This window comes from Heptranchias perlo, chromosome 7, assembly GCF_035084215.1.
Source record: "Heptranchias perlo isolate sHepPer1 chromosome 7, sHepPer1.hap1, whole genome shotgun sequence".
NCBI lineage: Eukaryota > Metazoa > Chordata > Chondrichthyes > Hexanchiformes > Hexanchidae > Heptranchias > Heptranchias perlo.
Window position 1 is genome coordinate 83,707,669 of NC_090331.1, and position 23,418 is coordinate 83,731,086.

The 23,418-nt window shown below is 43.4% G+C and overlaps 1 protein-coding gene across 1 annotated transcript in view; it reads right to left on the minus strand.

Annotated features, from left to right (window-relative positions):
* Nucleotides 1-8,747: 8,747 nt before the first annotated feature.
* Nucleotides 8,748-23,418, minus strand: part of fastkd2 (FAST kinase domains 2) — a 31,698-nt gene continuing 17,027 nt past the window's right edge. Inside the window, exons 7-12 of the mRNA XM_067987999.1 lie at nucleotides 21,050-21,225; nucleotides 15,155-15,318; nucleotides 13,400-13,621; nucleotides 12,185-12,272; nucleotides 10,993-11,107; nucleotides 8,748-9,335 (exon numbers count right to left, since the gene is read on the minus strand). Coding sequence (XP_067844100.1) covers nucleotides 9,258-9,335; nucleotides 10,993-11,107; nucleotides 12,185-12,272; nucleotides 13,400-13,621; nucleotides 15,155-15,318; nucleotides 21,050-21,225 — 843 coding nt within the window. The 3' untranslated portion in view covers nucleotides 8,748-9,257. The remainder of the gene's footprint in view (nucleotides 9,336-10,992; nucleotides 11,108-12,184; nucleotides 12,273-13,399; nucleotides 13,622-15,154; nucleotides 15,319-21,049; nucleotides 21,226-23,418) is intronic.

Genomic DNA, 23,418 nt, shown 5'->3' on the forward strand with positions numbered 1-23,418 from the left:
GTCAATCATTTGTGTACCTGTATGTAATAAGGGACTGGGACAGGCAGCAGGGATTGCTGTGACCTGCACTGTGCATTGTGTTGTCACCTATCATGGTTGTGGACTGTTAGCCAGGCATAGAGAATCAGTTCAACCCTGTAACAATTGTGAGCTCTGCATTGTAAGAAAGAACAAACTTGCATTTATATCAAGGCTTTCACAATGTCAGAAGGTCCTAGACTGTTAATGGTTTAAATCCTTTAAACTCGCTCCCATGGAAAAGGAGAATAGTGTACTGTACTAGGAGACTAGTATATTGTACTAGGAGACTAGTACACTGTACTAGGATGACTGTGTACTGTACTAGGATGATTGTAATAGGACGGAGGAGTGAGACTAGCTAGACTGCTCTTGCATAGAGCTGGCGCGGACTCGATGGGGCAAATGTCCTCCTTCCGTGCTGTAAGCTTTCTATGATTCTATGAACTAAATCGCACCTTCGCTTGTCCCCATAAAGAGGGACATTACTACCTCTAAGTCTTTAAAGGCCAAACTGCAATATAACAGGTGAGACGCAGTTTTAGCTTGCTGTGTGGTACAAGAATATTTCTTGTAAATATAGACTGCAGTCCAGTAAGGAAATGCTAAAGGTTCCTCCTGATGTAAGGCAATAACAGCCATACTAAGCACAGAGTCCAGTAGCATCTACTTCTTCTGAGTGTCTCAGGTCTCGCAAACTCAGCTCTGAATCAGTGGTTTCCTTTACCTGTTGGAGACTGTATATGTTCATAAGTTCACAGACAACACCAGATGGGAATGAATTACACTTTACTCGAGGTACTATTAATTAGAGAAATATTGAAAAAATGCGTTCACCTCTTTGATGCACTGAATATTTGGTACACAAGGATACCATATTTCCACAGTACACAATGTCAGCTGTATGCTTGATGCAGTAAGAGGGGTTTTATTTTAATAAATGCCAGAATGACAAGTCTTACTTTGTTAGGTGACAAATACTGAACGTTTTGAGGATCATGGGTCGTTTGAAAGTTAGATTTTAATCTTGCGTTCTCAGAATGAGGTCTTGCCTAAACAAGCATTTAGCAAGCAGCTGCACAGTTGTGAAACTTTACAATTCTGCTCATTAAAACTACGCAAACAAAATTAAATTTCAACAGCGCAATCTGAAAAAGGACTATAATATATATTCCGTTACTGAATGTTGGAGTGGTATTGGAAAAAATGCACTAGATGGGTGTCAGCTGTGGCTCAGCGGGGAGGCAACAAAAAAAGGGGGGAAAAAAACCTTAGGCTAATTTAGGAAAAAAGCTCTAGGAAATTCCCCTTTGACCTCTGAAGACGATCAAGCAAGCTCCAGGAGACCGCAGTCACTAGTGTGAAGTCATTAGTTGCAGTAAACCCACCTACCATCTAGAACAGGAGGTGCCTTTCATTTGCAGGAACTTGTCAAGCTCCCTTTTGAAGGCCTGTAGCAAATCCGTACCGACTGCACGTGCTGGTTACCTATTCAGAGGTCAACCACTCAGAGAGAAGTCACACTTCCTGACATCTAACCTAACTTGTGCTGATGCCCCCAAGACGTACCCTGCTTATCTAGCTCAGATAACCTATCCACTTGGATAGAACTTAATCCCTTTGTTATTTCCTCGCTATCTACACTTTTCCAAAGTAAAAACCCCCAGTTCCCTAAGCCTGCCCTGATAATTAAGGTATCAATTGAACAGCCTTTCTCTAAACCTTTTTCAGGGCCTTGATATCCCCCACTATGAGAGGGTACCAAAACTGACACATTCAGGGATGTTTATCTTCCTTTTTTTGACAGTTTAAATCACTACAATGGAATATCTTCCTCCTTTGGAAGAATGCTGAGGCACTCTTGCACGGGTAGATCATTGCTTTTGGTGCCAATAAGAAGCTCAGCTGGAAGAGCAGATTTCAAAGTTAGACATTTCGATGCTGTCCAGAAGGAGGAATGTGGGTTCTCTCTTGGACTCGTTTAGCTGACCAACACTCACTTTTAGAGCACAGGATAAGCTAAATCAAGCTTACCTTGAGTAAGCAACAAAGTGACAGTGGCAGTCAACTCGAGGGATGATTCAATGTTCACCTCCCTTGCATGCATTAACCCAGAGCTCTGGCACTTCAATTCACAGCACAAAGCTTCACATAGGTCACAAGATGCCAGTACCTGATGCCAGTACAGAATATCTTGCTGGCATGCCATTTTCTTGTTTGGAGGAGAACTCAGTTCTGGAGGTCTCTCCCATTACCTTGAAGATTATTTAAGCTCTTTGGTTTTTACAATCTGAAAAAGCTCTGGGACCAGATGGATCCCTGGCTGATTCTACAGAAGGATAACGTCTCAAATTGAATCCCTTTCTAAGTATATTCAGTGGCTGAGATCAGCTTTAACCTCCCCCCAATACTTAACAGGTACATCCATATGTCTTCTAGTGGAGTCAACCCTCTGAGGGGTGTCTCTTGCAGACCAATACTGTTACCTGTGACATTTTTGCTAAGATATGGGCAAACTGAATACAAATTTCAAGCAGGTCCACTCTAATCAGAGAGGGTTTATCTGTGAGTCATATAATATAACTTAATGTAATTCATGTGGTAGTTCCTTGAGTGATTCTACCTCAGAGCTCTCTCTCCTTAGATTCTGCAGTGGCTTTTATCTTATAAAGTCCAGTGTTCTTTTCTGAGAGGAGTGTGGGGCCATGGAATTTGGAGAGGCATCTCTCTGGTGGGTCTTTATACTTTATCCTCACCCTTGGTCAATGGTTTTCACTAGCAGAGATGGGCCTACTGTTTTTGAGCTGTTTTGAAGTTCAGGAAAGTTTCTTATCACTGTGGCTTTTTGCCGTGGAAATCGAACCAATGGCCATGTGCATTTGGCCTGACCAACACTTTGAAAAGATGTGTGTGGTGAGCCAAGAATGTAAAAGTTCACCCTATGCTAATTGGTGATCTTCTGCGGTCTCTTGCCCACACCATTCTTCCCCTGTATTTTGAACCACCAGTAGCAGTTTAGCCACCTGTCAAGGTATAAAATCAATTATATCATCAAGTAGAAGCCTATGCTTTTAGGTCACTGTTACCATCTGCAATTTGTGATTTTTACTTTTCATTGCACCAGTTCTCCATTTTGGTATTTATGGGTGCAGACTTCTCCAACCTCGTGAACCAGTCTCCATCACTAACACCGTCCCTGTTTAGGCTGGACAGTCGGCTATAAATCGGGCAAATGGAGCTGATAATTGCCATGGGCGTCAATTACAAAGGTGCCACTTAAATGCGCCGAATATTTTGGGCAGTTCAAACAGCTGTTTGCATAATCTCTTTCTTTGCCATCCCGGTTATTCCCGAGCTCCCATCAGAAATTCCAGGCTCTGTTTTACAGAGGTTGTAAAACGAACACATTACAAACTCTTCAGTGACAAAGATGAGAGGGCAGACTCAGCCCATTTTACTCACCCTCCGACTGTAATTGGAACCGCTTATACTCATCCCCCGCCTCCGGTCACCCCTGGATCTCTAGAACTCCCGCTAGAGCCCGACTCACCGGCTTGTTGAGCTCCTTGTCATTGCGGGAGATGATGTGCGATTTCTTGTTGCACTGCCAGCTCCAGGATCTTGGCTGTCAGATACTTGAGGACGCTGACGTTTTTTTCACCAAAGTTTTACTTTTACATTTCTTGGTTGCAGCGTCCACCATGTATAGCAGGCAAATCGCGCTGACACCAGCGAGCTCGCTAGAAACGGTAGGGACTGTACTTCTATTGTGCCAATTCCTCATAACCAGGAGGTCAAGGAACATTACACAGAATTTACAGCACAGTAACAGGCAATTCAGCCTAACTGATCTATTCCGGTTTTCATGCTCTACACCAGCCTCCTCCCACCTTACTTCATCTAACCCTATCAACATATCCTTCTATTTCTTTCTCCCTCATGTACTGATCTAGTTTCCCCTTAAATGTATCTATGCTATTTGCCTCAACCACTCCTTGTGGTAGCGAGTTCCACATTCTCACCACTCTCTGAGTAAAGATGTTTCTCCTGAATTCCTTATTGGATTTATTAGTGACGATCTTATATTTATGACCCTAGTTTTGGTCTCTCCACACAAGTGGAAACATTTTCTCTACATCTAGCCTATCAAACCCTTTCATAATTTCAAAGACCTCTATCAGGTCACCTATCAGCCTTCTCTTTTCTAGAGAAAGGAGCCCCAGTCTTTCAGTCTTTCCTGATAGTTATATCTCTTCTGGGAGAACTGGTATTTCGTTGATGAATATATTACCTAGGTTGCTTTATTTAAAATGCTCCCAGTCAACATCCCAGAGCCTACTGCTGTGGAACCTTCATCACCAGATACAGGTTTCAGCTGTCGTGACTGGTGCCTCATAAGAGACATAATCTGTAATGTTGAGTAGCAGGAGCAGTGCTACCATGTAGCTTATTCCATTACTGGGCTGCACCACCTAGGGTTGCACTGGCTTCTTATTTGCATTCATGGCTAAGGAAGGAGCAGATACTCCAGCCATCCCCACCCTTTAGTTGCTCTTTGTGGTGAGCACCACTGTTCCCAGCTCCTGTGCAGCAAACATGCAAGATGGCACAATGCCTAATCACTTCCACACACCATGTGGTCTTTCTGCTTATTTGCCTATTGCCTGGGACAATCACCAGATCCCTCTCTCGGTGGTGTCTCTGGATATTCGGCTGTTAGCATTAGTTGCCTCTCTCACACCTCTTCCCAGGAGAAACAATTAGATCTTTAGATTCCTTACAGATCCAGTTTTCTTCCTCAAAAAATGTAGCGTCATCTGCGGCTCAGTTAGTAGCACTCTCGCCTCCAAGTCAGAAGGTTGTGGGTTTAAGTCCCACTCCAGAGATTTGAGCACATAATCTGAGGGAATACTGCACTGCCGGAGGTGCCGTCTTTCGGATGAGACATTAAACTGAGGCTGATGGAAAAGATCGCATTGCACTATTTCGAAAAAGAGCTGGGGAATTTACACCGGTGTCCTGGCCAATATTTATCCTTCAACCAACATCACTAAAGATAGATTACCTGGTCATTATCACATAGCTGTTTGTGGGACCCTGCCACAATTCTTGCATTACAACAGAGGTTGCAAAGTGCTTTGGGACATTCTGGGGTTGTGACAGGCGCTATATGAATCGAAGTCTTTCTTTACCTCCAAGTCTGTGCATCATACTTACACTAGAATCCTCAAGAAGGATTGCCAGAAAGGTGATGACCGTAACTTTGATTTCAAAACTCGACTTTGCTCTTCTTTCTATGAAGCCAGTGAATTCATCTTGCTTTCAAGTGGTGTGGAGGGCTGACTCTGACTAACATTTTAGAGGATAAGGAGGCTACATGCCAGGCCAACCAGAACATCTGTATTTAGTCAACTGCTTGATGAGCAAATAACAAACCTATCGTACACCAGCTCATCTGCACCATTCAGCAGCTACGCTTCTCGACATATGCTGGATAGAATCATAGAGAATCATAGAAGTTTACAACATGGAAACAGGCCCTTCGGCCCAACATGTCCATGTCGCCCAGTTTATACCACTAAGCTAGTCCCAGTTGCCTGCACTTGGCCCATATCCCTCTATACCCATCTTACCCATGTAACTGTCCAAATGCTTTTTAAAAGACAAAATTGTACCCGCCTCTACAACTGCCTCTGGCAGCTCGTTCCAGACACTCACCACCCTTTGAGTGAAAAAATTGCCCCTCTGGACCCTTTTGTATCTCTCCCCTTAAATCTATGCCCCCTCGTTATAGACTCCCCTACCTTTGGGAAAAGATTTTGACTATCTACCTTATCTATGCCCCTCATTATTTTATAGACTTCTATAAGATCACCCCTTAACCTCCTACTCTCCAGGGAAAAAAGTCTCAGTCTATCCAACCTCTCCCTATAAGTCAAACCATCAAGTCCCGGTAGCATCCTAGTAAATCTTTTCTGCACTCTTTCTAGTTTAATAATATCCTTTCTATAATAGGGTGACCAGAACTGTACACAATAGTCCAAGTGTGGCCTTACTAATGTCTTGTACAACTTCAACAAGACATCCCAACTCCTGTATTCAATGTTCTGACCAATGAAACCAAGCATGCTGAATGCCTTCTTCACCACCCTATCCACTTGTGACTCCACTTTCAAGGAGCTATGAACCTGTACTCCTAGATCTCTTTGTTCTATAACTCTCCCCAATGCCCTACCATTAACGGAGTAGGTCCTGGCCCGATTCGATCTACCAAAATGCATCACCTCACATTTATCTAAATTAAACTCCATCTGCCATTCATCGGCCCACTGGCCCAATTTATCAAGATCCCGTTGCAATCCGAGATAACCTTCTTCACTGTCCACAATGCCACCAATCTTGGTGTCATCTGCAAACTTACTAACCATGCCTCCTAAATTCTCATCCAAATCATTAATATAAATAACAAATAACAGCAGACCCAGCACCGATCCGAGGCACACCGCTGGTCACAGGTCTCCAATTTGAAAAACAACCCTCAACAACCACCCTCTGTCTTCTGTCGTCAATCCAATTTTGTATCCAATTGGCTACCTCACCTTGGATCCCGTGAGATCTAACCTTATGTAACAACCTACCATGTGGTACCTTGTCGAAGGCTTTGCTAAAGTCCATGTAGACCACGTCTACTGCACAGCCCTCATCTATCTTCTTGGTTACCCCTTCAAAAAACTCAATCAAATTTGTGAGACATGATTTTCCTCTCACAAAACCATGCTGACTGTTCCGAATCAGTCCCTGCCTCTCCAAATGCCTGTAGATCCTGTCTCTCAGAATACCCTTTAACAACTTACCCACTACAGATGTCAGGCTCACCGGTCTGTAGTTCCCAGGCTTTTCCCTGCCGCCCTTCTTAAACAAAGGCACAACATTTGCTACCCTCCAATCTTCAGGCACCTCACCTGTAGCTGTCGATGATTCAAATATCTCTGCTAGGGGACCCGCAATTTCCTCTCTGACCTCCCATAACGTCCTGGGATACATTTCATCAGGTCCCGGAGATTTATCTACCTTGATGCGCGTTAAAACTTCCAGCACTTCCCTCTCTGTAATATGTACACTCCTCAAGACATCACTATTTATTTCCCCAAGTTCCCTAACATCCATGCCTTTCTCAACCGTAAATACCGATGCGAAATATTCATTTAGGATCTCACCCATCTCTTGTGGTTCCGCACATAGATGACCTTGTTGATCCTTAAGAGGCCCTACTCTCTCCCTAGTTACTCTTTTGCCCTTCATGTATTTGTAGAAGCTCTTTGGATTCACCTTTGCCTTATCTGCCAAAGCAATCTCATGTCCCCTTTTTGCCCTCCTGATTTCTCTCTTAACTCTACTCCGGCAATCTCTATACTCTTCAAGGGATCCACTTGATCTCAGCTGCCTATGCATGTCATATGCCTCCTTCTTCTTTCTGACTAGAGCCTCAATCTCCCGAGTCATCCAAGGTTCCCTACTTCTACCAGCCTTGCCCTTCACTTTATAAGGAATGTGCTTACCCTGAACCCTGGTTAACACACTTTTGAAGGCCTCCCACTTACCAGACGTCCCTTTGCCTGCCAACAGACTCTCCCAATCAACTTCTGAAAGTTCCTGTCTAATACCATCAAAATTGGCCTTTCCCCAATTTAGAATTTTAACTTTTGGGCCAGACCTATCATTCTCCATAGCTATCCTAAAACTAATGGAATTATGATCACTGGTCCCAAAGTGATCCCTCACTAACACTTCTGTCACCTGCCCTTCCTTATTTCCCAAGAAGAGGCCAAGTTTTGCCCCCTCTCTAGTCGGGCCATCCACATACTGAATGAGAAATTCCTCCTGAATACACTCAACAAATTTCTCTCCATCCAAGCCCCTAATGCTATGGCTGTCCCAGTCAATGTTGGGAAAGTTAAAGTCCCCTACTATTACCACCCTATTTTTCTTGCAGCTAATGAGGCAAGGCTGTACTTGGTCACATTTCATGGATATCTCAATGAACATGGGGCAATGATTTTGAATGAGATTAAGCAGATCACAGGCCTCCTAACTGAACCCAACCCAATTTCCAGTGTGCTGAGGGTCCCACTGGAAATCCTTTTGGATTCCAAAAACGGGGCACCTGATTCATCATCTTTTGGCTACACGTCAAGTTATTTCAGCATTTGGGCATCAGGTTGATGTGCCTCTGAGCTCTACTTGGATCGAGACTAATGAAGGAGAGAATTGCACTGGTCAAAGATCATGCTGGTGTGATGCTGTACCCTTCACTAACCTGGGTTAGGGGGTAGTTGTTGAGGTAAAGGGGGGGCAGGGTTCTGATGTGTATATGGTACATACAAGGATGGGGGTGGGATGCCCCACTTTTTTGTTACCCCCTTTCCACAGTATTCCCATTCCTGCTTTTCTTAATTTGTTTGTGGACCCGTCCTGCCCCAGTAGTAGAGGTTTTTTGGTTGCGGTTGTCCTTTTCCTTTTATTTTGGCAGCTGCTCTATTTCTTCTAAATCCTTCTTTATTTTTTATGCCTGTTTTGCTCCGCAGTCTTCTTTAGTTTCCCCAGAGTGCTCCGGATTGATCCTAGGGATATCTGAATAATTCATCTCCGACCGTTTACTGCTAATTGTTAACGGTTTTCCTGTGTGGATTTTTAAGTTATTTATTTGTAATGATTAGCTTTTTAACGTCTGTATTTGTTGCTGTTTATTTATCAACAGTTCTTTTAAAAAAGTCAGTAGTACATCTGATCCACATTTCTCTTATAATCCTGCATCTCTCGCCTGAGCCCCAACAGTAGCAGTCTACCACTGAGCCAGGTAGAAGGGTGGAGTCCGTTATTACCACTGCTGCCAAGTAGAAAGTTACATTCCTGCTGCACCCCAATGGAAAAGGAAAATTGGGCTCCAATTGTGGGCTGGAAGATGCAACGTTTGATCGAAGTTGCCCAGCCTGACCTCAGAGAGAGAGAGAGAGAGAGAGAATACCAGTGTGACTCTGTTACTGATTCATTCTGAACTGGCTGTCAATTTGAATCTGTAGCCTCAGGCCAAACACAGCTTAGATTCAATTTAGGGACATCAATTATTGAAGGGTGCAACGGTACCAGAGACCTGCTGAAGCAGTTGACTACTTCTGGACCACCAAGACCGATCTGTCCTCTTGTCCTTGACTTAAGCAGCGTTGATTCTCAAAAGCTACTCATTCTGCGAAGATTGCACTCTTCAGGAACGCAACCCTCTCACCTTCTGACAGCTTCCCAAACTCATGTTCTGGGACCTGGAATAAACAAAGAGAATACAGCACAGGAAAACCCGAGTTAAAATACTGAAGAAAGACAACTGGCATCAAAACCGTCCCTCCCACAAAGAGCATGAGATAAGATGTGGTGCCTTCCATGACCAATCAAAAAAGGTTCTTTGGCTTTGACAGGATGCACGTTTGCATCTTCAGTTCCACATGTACAGAGTTCCAATCTCAGCCAGGTCTTCAGGGAGTGGATGCAAATATATAATATTAAAAAGTTTTTACGGTCTTCCTGGTTTCCTCAGTGCGTATATAGCAGATGCTCACCGTGCTGCTATATTACAAGCATGCACGTCACCCCTCCCTTCTCCCTCAAGTCAGAACAGGGTACGGTAGTATAGTGGTTACGTTATTGGACTAGTCATCCCGAGGCCTGGACCAATAATCCAGAAAAAGTGATTTCAAATCCCACCATGGCAGTTTGAGAATTTGAATTCAGTTTAAAAAAATCTGGAAATAGAAAGCTGGTATCAGTAAAAGTGACCATGAAGCTGTCGGATTGTCGTAAAAATCCCAACTGGTTCATTGATGTCCTTTATGGAAGGAAACTGCTGTCCTTACCTGCTCGGGCCTAGAAGTGACTCCAGTCCCACACCAATGTGGTTGACTCTTAACTGCCTTCTGAAGTGACCTACCAGGCATCTCAGTTGTATCAAAACCGTTAAAAAGGCTGTCCACCACTACCTTCTCAAAGCAACTAGGGATGGGCAGTAAATGCTGGCCTTGCCAGTATCGTCCACATCTCGAGAATGAATAAAAAAAACTGAAGTCACGGCCCAAATGAGATTGGCAAAAAAGAAACTTCTTTATCCAAAGGGGAGGTTCCCGTTGGACGCGAACCCCTTGTGTCCACCTCAAACAGACGTCTGCAAGGGGGTATAACCTTAAAATTAGAGAAAGGCCGTTCAGGGGTGATGTCAGGAAGAACTTCCTCACAGAGAGTAGAGGAAATCTGGAACTCTCTCCCTCAAAAAGCTGTTGAGGCTGGGGGTCAACAGAAAATTTCAAAGCTGAGACTGATAAGATTTTTGTTAGGTAAGAGTATCAAGGGATATGGAACCAAGGCAGCAGCAGCAGCAACAACAACAACTTGCATTTATATCGCACCTTTAACATAGTAAAATGTCCCAGGGCGCTTCATGGGAGCGATTATCAAACAAAATTTGACACCGAGCAACATAAGGAGATATTAGGCAGATAAATAGAGTTAAGATACAGATCAGCCATGATCTAACTGAATGGCGGATAAGGTTCGAGGGGCTGAATGGCCTACTCCTGTTCCAACGACTGAATGGCCCTGCAAATGAATTAAAATTGGAAAAAGATCTTAGGCAAGGGAGAAACTCTTAATTACCTGTCAGTGATGCTACATTACTGGCAGTTAACTTTCCATTAAATATGGCAACAACCCAAAGCTTATCCAGAACACCAGTACATGTATGGAAACTTTATTCACTTGCAGTTATTATTACAATTGGAGCATCAGCAAGTAAAATCTTTAGCAATTGTTTTGTGCAATTCCGCCTTTTCTACATTCTGGGCAAAAAAAAGATTCTTTCTGCTGTACATCAGCAACAACTAGGCTGGATTAGAAAGACTTGAACACGAAGGTGCCATCGTAAATACTCACCAATACCACATGGTACCCCAGTGCCTCTAGATGCCGAATCTTCACTGCCAACCTTTCCTTGGGGTGGGTTGTGCCAAGACAAAAGGCAGAAGCTGGAGCACAAAGTACAGCCACTCTGCAAGGTACAAATAAATTGTTATTACTAGGGGGACATGTTTCATCGGCAACGTGTGTAACAAGGAAATGGACGATTGACGTTACAACAGGACTTTGAAACAACTATTTTTCGCCTTGTGTAAATGCTTTAAAGCAAATGTGTGACCAACATTTTCCCTTCTTCTTTCAAAGGTTCTCCCCGACACTTATACTTCCCTAGCTCCAAACTGAGATTGCCGAATCATTTGGGCCACAGACTTCCCCACAGCTGCAATCTATGTCATTCCAGTTTCCAGCTTTAAGTGCAGAGAGGCGTTAAGTGTCATATTCGATTCCTGAGCAAGATTAGATCATCCTGGTTTTTTTCTGCAATAACCCAAGAGACACAATTGGCACAGCCAGATTCTCACGCCACCTGCCCACACAAAGGTAATGATCAAATGCCTGATCATCAACCCTGGGAAGGTCAACAGTACATACTACCTTCATCTCTGATTGCCTGAGGGGGTTGGAGAGGAATTTTCCAGAGTATTTTTTCTCTTATTGGCCCTGAGTTTTTTGCCTTTCCCAGGAGATTACATGGCTGATGGCAAGTAGGAAGTGTCTAGTCATGATGCTTCGGCCATCACGAGTGTGGGGCAGGCTTGATGGACTAGCTGGACTGTTCCTGCCCGTCATTTTTGTACCTTTGTATTTTTGTAAGAGACATGAATAAAACAGGTCACACCCCCCCCAGTTACTGATTTATTCGGAAGGAGAATTAAAAATAAAAGAAAATTTTAAAAAGATGAAAATTGTTGTGCTCACCACTCTCGCACGTGGTGTCTAGAAAAGTGACAATGACTGAGGTAATTTACTAAAAAGCAACAGTTTCATGGATTACAAGTTTACCCGAAATTCTAAGGAATTGCCTAGAAAATTTTAATTACAGGCATGTATAATAACAATTCTGTAGCAACCCATGTATAAAAGGCCTCATGGAGAAGTCTGTATAAGTCCTATAGAAAACCTTTTAAATCCTAATACTAATACCAGACAGCAAGTTCTGCAACATAAGCTGGATCAATCAAGAGATTTGCAAGACAGTAATCCTTACCTCTGTATGTTGGCATCACAACCAAATTCATCATCCTGAGGCAAGGTGACCACATTCTTTCTCTCCTGGTCCAAAGCAATTTCAAAATCTTGAAGGGAGCACAAGAAACAGAGATTACCCTGAGGGAAAGCAATTAGGAAGAATTTCCGTGCACCTCATATTTAAAAAAAAATGATCAATGCTGCTTACATTCCTATTTTTCGTACATTAATTAATTTCTATTGATATAAATGAGGTTCGAATGTTCTAGTGTTACGTCCCTGGTTGGTAAAACATTATCCAACCCCATATTCTCTCCATCGCCAAGACTACCTACTTCCAACTCTGTGATATCGCCCGTCTCCGCCCCTGCCTCAGCCCACCTGCTGTTGAAACCCTCACCCATTCTTTTGTTACCTCCAGACTCGACTATTCCAATGCTCCCCTGGCTGGCCTCCCACTTTCTAAAAAATTAAGCCCATCCAAAACTCTGCTGCCTGTATCCTAGCTCGCACCAAGTCCCATTCATCAATCACCCCTGTGCTTGCTGGCCTAACACTGCCTCCCGGTCCAGAAGTACCTCGAATTTAAAATTCTCATCCTTGTGTTCAACTCCCTCCATGTCCTCACCCCTCCCTATCTCTGTAACTGCCTCCAGCCCTACAATCCTCCAAGAACTCCTCCATTTCTGGCCTCTTGTACATCCCCGATTTCCTTTGCTCCACCATTGGTGGCCGTGCCTTCAGCTGAGTAGGCCCTAAGCTCTGTAATTCCCTCCCTAAACCTCTCCACCTCTCTCTCCTCCTTTTAAGTAGTTCCTGAAAACCTACCTCTTTGTGAAGCTTTTAGTCACCTGTCCTAATATTTCCGTACATGGCTTGGTGTCAAATTTTGTCTGATTACACTCCTATGAAGCGCATTGGGACGTTTCACTAGATTAAAGAAGCTATATAAATGCAAGTTGTTGTTGTTATACTGTTGAAAGGCAACGAGAGGCCAGAGGAGTGTAGCTGGGGTGTGCTGAAGAGTAATACTGATGCCCCCAATGCCTTCACCTGGTAAAGTCCAAACTGCACCTTTAACATGGTGTGCAGAAATCAGCCCCAATCCTGTCACTGCACTGCCTCCAAATATTTGTTCTTAACACACTATTAGCAAAACCTCTCTATAACATAGTCTTTTGGAGCCGCAGAAAAACATTTCTCAATAGCAGCCAGTAAAAAAAGATTCAAATACCTATAAAATGAACATTTTTCAACACCGACCCCTGGTGATACTGGCTGTCACCACCCAAGATTCTATCCACCACCTTCTGCACCTCAGAGTTCACCGAAACATTGGGCAATGAGGGTTTGGCAATACTGGCATTCACCGGCCTGACAAAGGAAGGATTGTCTAACTCCAAGCACAGGTTGATGTACTGAAGCATCATCTCATTTGACTCATGGTACAGATTGGCTAGAAAGGGGGAAAGAATAAAATCAGAGAGGATTTCAAAGCAATGAAAAATATCTTTAGCTCCAGTTTTCTTGGACCTTGAGAAATTATCCAGGTGGCCATTTTAGTTGGCCCAAACAAAGATCCTCGACTAGATTTTATTGCTGCAATGGATGTGCTAGGTTGTGTTAATGCTACTCATACGGGTAGGGAATTGGTTAGGAGCTAGGAGACTGACAGTCGGGAATACAGGTATGTACTCAAGTTGGTAGGATGTGACTAGTGGTGTCCACCAGGGATCTGTACTGGGGCCTCAGCTTTTCACTATATTTATAAATGACTTAGATGAAGGAATAGAGAGCTGTATATCCAAGTTTGCTGACGACACCAAGTTAGGTGGCACAGTAAATAGTGTAGACGGGAACAGAAAGTTGCAAAGGGACATTGATAGATTAAGTGAGTGGGCAAAACTGTGGCAGATGGAGTCAATGGGAAAGTGTGAGGTCATCCACTTTGGACCTAAGAAAGATAGATCAGAGTATTTTCTAAATGGCGAGAAGCTAGAAACAGTAGAGGAGCAGAGAGATTTTGGGGTCCAAGTTCAGAAATCACTAAAAGCTATTGGACAGGTACAAAAAAAATTTAAAAGCTAATGGAAAGTTGGCCTTTATTGCAAGGGGGCTGGAATAGAAAGGGCGTTGGAGAGGGTGCAGCACAGATTCAGCAGAATGATATCGGGGCTAAAAGGGTTAAATTATGAGGACAGGTTGCATAGACTAGGCTTGTATTCCTTTGAATACAGAAGATTAAGGGGTGATCTGATTGAAGTGTTTAAGATGATTAAAGGAATTGATAGCATAGTTGGAGAGAAACTATTTCCTCTGGTGGGGAGTCCAGAACAAGGAGGCATAACCTTAAAATTAGTGCTGGGCCGTTCAGGGGTGATGTCAGGAAGCACTTCTTCACACAAAAGGTAGTGGGAATCTGGAACTTTCTTCCCCAAAAAGCTGTTGAGACTGGGGGTCAATTGAAAAATTCCTGGGATGAGAGAGTTGTCCTATGAGGAGAGATTGAGTAAAATGGGCCTATATTCTCTGGAGTTTAGAAGAATGAGAGGTAATCTCATTAAATGTAAGATGCTGAGAGGGCTTCACAGGGTAGATACTGAGAGGCTGTTATCCCTGGCTGGAGAGTCTAGAACTAGGGGGCATAGTCTCAGGATATGGGGTTGGACATTTAGGATTGAGATGAGGAGAAATTTCTTCACTCAGAGGGTTGTGAATCTTTGGAATTCTCTATCCCAGAGGGCTGTGGATGCTCAGTCATTGAGTATATTCAAAGCTGAGATCGATAGATTTTTGGACTCTAAGGGAATCAAGGGACATGGGGGCGGGTGGGAAAATGGAGCTGAGGTTGAAGATCAGCCATGATCTTATTGAATGGTGGAGCAGGCTCGAGGGGCCGTAAGGCCTACTCCTGCTCCTATGACCCTAATGCACAGTTCAAATGGATAGGAAACAGTAAAGTGATGCAAGTATGTGAGTGACAGCTGACCTGAAGAATGGAGCTCGCTCAGAATGTCATCTTGAAAGAGTTGGCTCAGAGCAGCCTGGGGATAGTGGCCCATCATACACAAATAGTAAACTCCACGCAGCAGCTCCAATGAAGAACATTTTGACAAATACGACTGAAACACATCACTTAAAGTCTGCAGAAATCTGGGGGAGAAAAAAGGACACAAAAAAAACAAAATCTAAAATAGTCTTCAAAACCAGTCAAAATGCCAGGACCAAGGTTCAGATTGAATGATGAGCCTGCAAAACAGCGCTGAACAGAACTTCCACTCACCCAGACACAGGTTAAAAGTTAACTTTCTCTCCACATTTTATCATCTCTTTTAGGGTTCCCTACATATTACATTGAATTCACAGCACAAACGGGCCATTCGGCCCAACAGGTCTATGCTGGTGTTTATGCTCCACATGAGCCTCCTCCCACACTATTTATTTTATCTCACGCTATCTGCATAACCTTCTATTCCTGTCCCCCCATGTACTCATCTAGCTTCCCCTTAAATGCACCTATTCGATTCGCCTTAACCAGTCCATGTGGTAGTGAGTTCTACATTCTCACCACTCTCTGGGTGAAGAAGTTTCTCCTGAATTGCTTATTGGATTTATTAGTGACTATTTTATATTTATGGCCCCTAGTTTTGGACTCTCCTACCAGTAGGAACATCTTCTCCACTTCTACCCTAACAAACACTTCTGTAATTTTAAAGACATCATAGCCCATTTCCTACGGCCAAGAGGATGGCAGACAACTTTTTCTCGGACCTCTGCTAAGAGGTGGGCTCGAGCAAGTCAAGGTGAGCTGCAAGCTGAACTTCCCTTCTCACCTGCAGGAACGTGCCGAGCAATTGTTCAGTGCTTCCCTTACGAACATACGAATTATGAGCAGGAGTAGGCCATTCGGCCCCTCGAGCCTGCTCTGCCATTTGATAAGATCATGGCTGATCTGATTGTGTGTCTCCCCCCCCCCCCAAACTTTGATTTGAAAATCGAGCCCATAGCATCTACAGCACAGAAACAGGCCATTCGGCCCAATTGGTCTATGCTGGTGCTTATGCTCCATGCGAGCCTTCTCTCACCCTCTTAATCTAACCCCATCAGCATATCCTTCTATTCCTTTCTCCTTCATGTGCTTACCTAGCTTCCCCTGAAATACATTTATACCATTCACCTCAACAACTCCATGTGGTAGTGAATTTCACATTCTCACCACTCTTTGGGTAAAGAAGTTTCTCCTGAATTCCTTATTGGATTTATTAGCGACTATCTTATATTTACAACCTCTAGTTTTGGACTTCCCACAAGTGGAAACATTTTCTCTACATCTACCCTATCAAATCCTTTCATAATTTTAAAGACCTCTATAGGTTACCCCTCAGCCTTCTCTTTTCCAAAGAAAAGAGTCCCAGCCTGTACAGCCTTTCCTGATGAGTATTTCCTTTCAGTTCTGGTATCATACTTGTAAATCTATTTTGCACCTTCTCCAGTGCCTTCATGTCCCTTTTATAACAGAGACCAGAACTGTGCACAGTACTCCAAGTGTGGCCTACATAAGAACATAAGAAATAGGAACAGGAGTAGGCCATTGGACCCCTCAAGCTTGCCATTCAATAAGATCATAGCTGATAATCTACCTCAGCTCCACTTTCCTGCCCTATCTCCATATCCCTTGATTTCCTTGGTGTTCAAAAATCCATCGATCTCAGTCTTGAATATACTCAACGACTGAGCATCCTCAGCCCCCTAGGGTAGAGAATTCCACAGATTCACAACCATCGGAATGAAGAAATTTTTCCTCATCTCGGTCCTAAATGGCCAACCCCTTATCTTGAGGCTATACCCCCTAGTTCTAGACTCACCAGCCAGGGAAAACAGCCCCTCAGCATCTACCCTGACAAGCCCTCTAAGAATTTTATACGTTTCAATGAGATCACCTCTCAATCTTCTAAACTCAAGAATATAGGTTTATTCTACTCAATCTCTCCTCACAGGACAACCCTCTCATTCCATGAATCACAGAATGGTTACAGCACGGAAGAAGGCCATTCAGCCCATCAAGTCCGTGCCGGCTCTCTGCAAGAGCAATCCAGCTAGTCCCACTCCCCCACCCTATCCCCATAGCCCTGTAAATTTCTTCCCTTCAAGTACATATCCAATTCCCTTTTAAATGCCACGATTGAATCTGCCTCCACCACCCCCTCAGGCAGTGCATTCCGGACCATAACCACTCGCTGTGTAAAAAAGTTTTTCCTCATGTCGCCTTTGGTTCTTTTGCCAATCACCTTAAATCTATGTCCTCTGGTTCTTGTCCCTTCCACCAATGGGAAAAGTTTCTCTCTATCTACTCTGTCTAGACCCTTCCTGATTTCAAATACTTCTATCAAATCTCCTCAACCTTCTCTGCTCTAAGGAGAACAACCCCAGCTTCTTCAGTCTATCCACATAACTGAAGTCCTTCATTCCTGGAATCATTCTCGTAAATCTCTTCTGCCCCCTCTCTAAGGCCTTCACATCCTTCCTAAAGTGCAGTGCCCAGAACTGGACACAATACTCCAGTTGTGGCCGAACCAGTGTTTTATAAAGGTTCATTATAACTTCCTTGCTTTTATGTTCTATGCCTCTATTTATAAAGCCCAGGATCCCGTATGCTTTTTTAAACCGCTTTCTCAACCTGCCCTGCCACCATCAATGACTTGTGCATATATACCCCCAGATCTCTCTGTTCCTGCACCCCTTTTAGAATTGTACCATTTAGTTTATCTCCTCGTTCTTCCTACCAAAATGTATCACTTCACACTTTTCTGTGTTAAATTTCATCTGCCATGTGTCCGCCCATTCCACCGGCCTGTCTATATCCTCTTGAAGTCCATCACTATCCTCCTCACTGTTTACTACCCTCCTAAGTTTTATGTCATCTGCAAATTTGGAAATTGTGCCCTGTACACCCAAGTCCAAGTCATTAATATATATCAAGAAAAGCAATGGTCCTAGTACCGATCCCTGGGGAACACCACTGTATACCTTCCTCCAGTCCGAAAAACAACCGTTCACCACTGCTCTCCGTTTCCTGTCCCTTAGCCAATTTTGTATCCATGCTGCCACTGCCTCTTTTATTTCATGGCTTCAACTTTGATGACAGTCCATATACACAAAATCAACCGCATTGCCCTCATCGACCCTTTCTGTTACCTCATCAAAAAACTCAATCAAGTTAGTTAAACACGATTTGCCTTTAACAAATCCTTAATTAATCCACACTTTACAAGTGACTGTTAATTTTGTCCCGGATTATCGTTTCTAAAAGTTTCCCCACTACCTAGGTTAAACTGACTAGCCTTTAGTTGCTGGGTTTATCCTTACACCCTTTTTTGAACAAGGGTGTAACATTTGTAATTCTCCAGTTCGCTGGCACCACCTCCATATCTAAGGATCCATTAGAATCAATCTAGTGAACTTTCATTGCACCCCCTCCAAGGCAAGTATATCCTTTCTTAGGTAAGGAGGCCAAAACCGTACACAGTACTCCAGGTGTGATCACACCAGAGCCCTATATAGTTGCAAAAGACCTCCTTACTCTTAAACTCCAACCCCCTTGCAATAAAGGCTAACATACCATTTGCCTTCCTAATTGCTTGCTATACCTGCACGTTAACTTTTTGTGATTCGTGTACAAGGACACCCAAATCCCTCTGACCACCAACATTTCTTAGTGACTCACTTTTTAAAAAATATTCTGCTTTTCTATTCTTCCTACCTAGGTGGATAATTTCACATTTCCCCACATTATACTCCATCTGCCACCTTCTTGCCCATTCACTTAACCTGTCTATATCCCTCTGCTGCCTCTTTGTGTCCTCCTCACAGCTTACTGTCCCATCTAGCTTTGTATTGTCAGCAAACTTGGATACATTACACTCGGTCCCCTCATCTAAGTCATTAATATAGATTGTAAACAGCTGAGGCCCAAGCACTGATCCTTGCAGCACCCCACTAGTTACAACCTGCCAACCTGAAAATGACCCGTTTATTCCTATTCTCTGTTTTCTGTCCGTTAACCAATCCTCTATCCCGACTAATATATTATCCCTAATCCCACAAGCCCTACTCTTGTGTAACAACCTCTTGTGTGACACCTCATCCAATGCCTTTTCAAAATCCAAATATACTACATCCACTGGTTCCCCTTATCGACCCTGCTAGTTCCACCCTCAAAAAATTCTAATAGGTTTGTCAAACACGATTTCCCCTTCATAAAAACCCTGTTGATTCTGCTTAATCATATTATGATTTTCTAAGTGTCCTGTTACTACGTCCTTAATAGATTCTAGCATTTTCCCTATTACTGATGTCAGGCTAACTGGTCTGTAGTTCCCCGTTTTCTCTTTCCCGCCTTTCTTGAATAGCGGGGTTACATTTGCTACCTTCCAATCCACAGGGACCATTCTAGAATCTAGGGAACTCTAGAAGATCAAAACCAATGCATCTGTTATCTCTGCAGCCACCTCTTTTAAAACCTTAGGATATAGCCCATCAGGTCCAGGGAATTTGTCGGCTATTAGTCCCATTAATTTCTCCAGTATTTTTTTTTACTAATCTTAATTACGTTAAGTTCCTCACTCTCATTAGACCGTTGTTTCCCCACTATTTCCAGTATGTTTTAGTGAAGACAGATACAAAATATTTGTTTAACGTCTCTGCCATTTCCTTATTCCCCATTATAATTTCTCCTGTCTCAGCCTCTAAGGGACCCAGGTTTGCTTTCGCTAATCTCTTTCTTTTTACATACTTGTAGAAGCTCTTACAGTCTATATTTATATTTTTTGCTAGTTTACTCTCATATTCTAACCAAGGTTCTATTCAAGTTTAAATAACTTCTTTCCTTTTTGATACCATCCCTCTAGAAATGAACTGCATGGCTTGGTTTGCTTTTTAAAAAAAAATGGCCTCATTAACCTGCGTCACTACTTTTAGTGATTTGTGTATCTATACTCCTAGATCCCTTTGCTCATCAACCCTCTAGAATCCTAAAAACAGCAATCATATCGCCTCTCAACCTTCTCTTCTCCAGTGAGAACATGCCCAGGCAAGATGGTGACTTACCTGCTGGTGCTACACTTTATATCCACTCTCTGAGTCTCCCTTTCTCCTGGTGGGGGAAGGTGCTAATCTTTGTTAAGCACCTCCCCAGAATGAATGTTTTCAGACTGTGATTTGCTCATTTGTTCAGTTCTCAAACATGTCTTCCTTTCCTAGCACTTCAGGATATAGTACAGACCAGCTCACTCTGTCTCCGCCTGGCAGAAACATTTTATGTCATCTAAAACTCTGCTGCCCGTAACTCTAACTTGCACCAAGACCCGTTCACCTGTCAGTTTTGTGCTCGCTAACTTACACTGGCTCCTGATCCAGCAATGCCTCGAATTTAAAATTATGATCCTTGTGTTCAAATCCCTCCATGGCCTTGCCCCTCCCTATCTCTCTAACAGTGCTCTAGCCCTACATCCCTCAGAAAACTCTGCGATTCTCTAATTCTAATCTCTTGTTTATGCCCCATTTCCTTTGCCCCACCAATGGCAGCTGTGCCTTCAGCTATCTAGGCCCTAAGTTCTGAAATTCCCTCCCTAATCCTCTCTTTCCCTCCAACTCTCTCTCCTCCTTTAAGGCGCTCCTTAAAACCTACCTCTTTGACCGAGCTTTTGGTCACCTGTCCTACTATTGCTTTATGTGGCTCGCTGTCATATTTTGTCTGCTAACGCTCCTGTGAATCACCTTGGGATGTTTTACTACATTAAAGGCGCTATATAAATGCAAGTTGTTATGTTAATGGAAGGAACACCCGAACAGAAATAGATAAAGCACTAACAGAACTGAGACTTACTGCTCGATGCACCCCTCCTTTGGTCGATGGTTCAGCAGGGAGTACACGCGAAGAACTGACAGCACATCTTTCAAAGTCAGGGATTCAGACTTTGCCAGCACAATCTGTACAAATGCATCCATCAACTCTGTGTGGCGAAAGCTGAGATCCGCAAACAGCATTAGGAACAGAGTCAGCTAGAACAGAGAACAGTAAAATAATGGCTCATGTTTTTCGTGCTCATCAAGGTGCGAATGAAATTCTTGGATAGTGGAGCAGTTTCACACATTTGGTACAAGCCAGCTATTGCACAGGTTAGCTGACAACTAAAGCTCCCGCTATACCATCCCACCAAGCACTTCCAGGTGAAGTATAACAAGGGTGAAATCTAGGGTAATGCTCCCTCAACATTGGCATAGCAATTTATCAATGTCAGGAGGGCATAGATATGGGATTTCGTTTCCATACCAACCCATCACCATACCCCTTGCCAATTTAGTGCAAACGTGTGCCAAACTGGGCCATGTTTTGTGATGTGGGATTGCACCCACTACAAAGTGCAAGACTGTCCAAACTCATTTCACTCCTTACAGCCAGAGGGTCATCAAATCAATCTGCGCTGGATTTATACCACGGTCTCGGAGGTGAAAGGATTTTATTCTGTTCCATCATCCCACCCGATCCTCCTGTGTCTTCACTGCCTGAGTGGTAATCTGGCGGAGCAGATTGTGCACCCTTTATAGAACCCAGCCCATTTTCATTCCATTGAATTCAGTATGTTTTAAAAAGAATCTTATTCACAGTCAGCATTTTGCAAATCCATGAGAAATATTAGTGGCTTTTACTCTATAAGCTATACAACCAGATATTCATACCTCAATTTTACATAAAGCTCAGAACTGCCTTTTGCTGAAATGCCCTGTTAACACGCAGTTTACAATATATTGCACACCAACACCTCAGATTTACAGGCATTTTGGAACTGAAGTAGGCCATAATTGGCAATGTGCACAACACTGAAATGATGAAACACAATTGTATTCCTGTAAGACGCACTTTTACAGTAAGTGCCCAAACATAAAAGGAAGCCAAATACAGTACATATTGTAGAAAGCACATATGAACAGGAGTAGGACATTCAGGCCCTCAAACCTGCTCTGCCATTCAATTAGATCATGGCTGATCTGTACCTCGACTCTATTTACCTGCCTTTGATCCGTATCCCTTGATTCTCTTACCGAACAAAAATCTGTCAATCTCAGTCTTGAAATCTCCAATTATCCCAGCATCCACAGCCTTTTGGGCGAGAGAGTTCCAGATTTTTTCTACCCTTTGTGTGAAAAAGTGCTCCCTGATTTTGCCCCCAAGTGGCCTAGCTCTAATTCTAAGATTACGTCCACTTGTTTTTGATTCCCCCACCAGAGGAAATAGCTTCTCTGTATCTACCCTATCAAATCCTTTTAACATTTTAAACACTTCGACCAGATCACCCCTCAATCTCCTATACTCAAGGGAATACAAGCCAAGTTTATGCAAGCTCTTCTCATAATATAACCTAAGCCCTGGTATCATACAAACATGAGGTATTATAGCATACACCTCAACACAGAATGGTGCATTTCACTGAAGTGTACACAACTCCGCGAGCTGTAACAGAAGTTTTACTGTAGCTCAAAAGTAACTTAGCCTATGAAGTTTATAAGATGAAGAAGGGAATAGATTGCGCTTGAGTTCGTGTTGACAGTTTGTTCCAATTAAATAGGTTAGGGAGGACCCGGGTCACAAATTAAGTTGTATAAGGGCGGACCCAGGTTAGATGTCAGGAGGTGGGTCTTTTCCCAGAGAATGGTGGACCTGTGGAACAGGCTGCTGGCTCGTGGGGTGGACGCTGATTTGCTGAATTCCTTCAAGCAAGTACTGGACCTGTTTCTGGCTGAGGGGGAGATCACCTTGTACAAGAGGTAGGCACTGTATAACATTAATCAGGGCCAGAGTGGTCTCCTGGACTAGTTTCGATCGCCTAAGGGGGTCAGAGAGGAATTTTCCAGATTATCCCACCTCCCCAAATTGGCCTCGGGTTTTTCAGGTTTTTTTGCCTCTCCCAGGAGATCACATGGTTTCGGATGGGGTGGGGAGTGTCTATATTGTGATGCACGAGGTATCACAACTGTGTGGGACAGGCTGGATGAACCAGTGCATCTTTTCCAGTCCGTCCTTGTTTGTATGTTGGTATGAAAATGCAGCAAGGAAATGGATTTAATGAACGTCCCAGTTACATAAAAACTTGCCAAAATTTGCATACTTCACATCTGCATACGCTGCTTGTTTCCCCAACAGCTCCCTCTCCCACCTGCTTTTGCAGCGAGGACAGAAAGAAGGTAATGCACAGG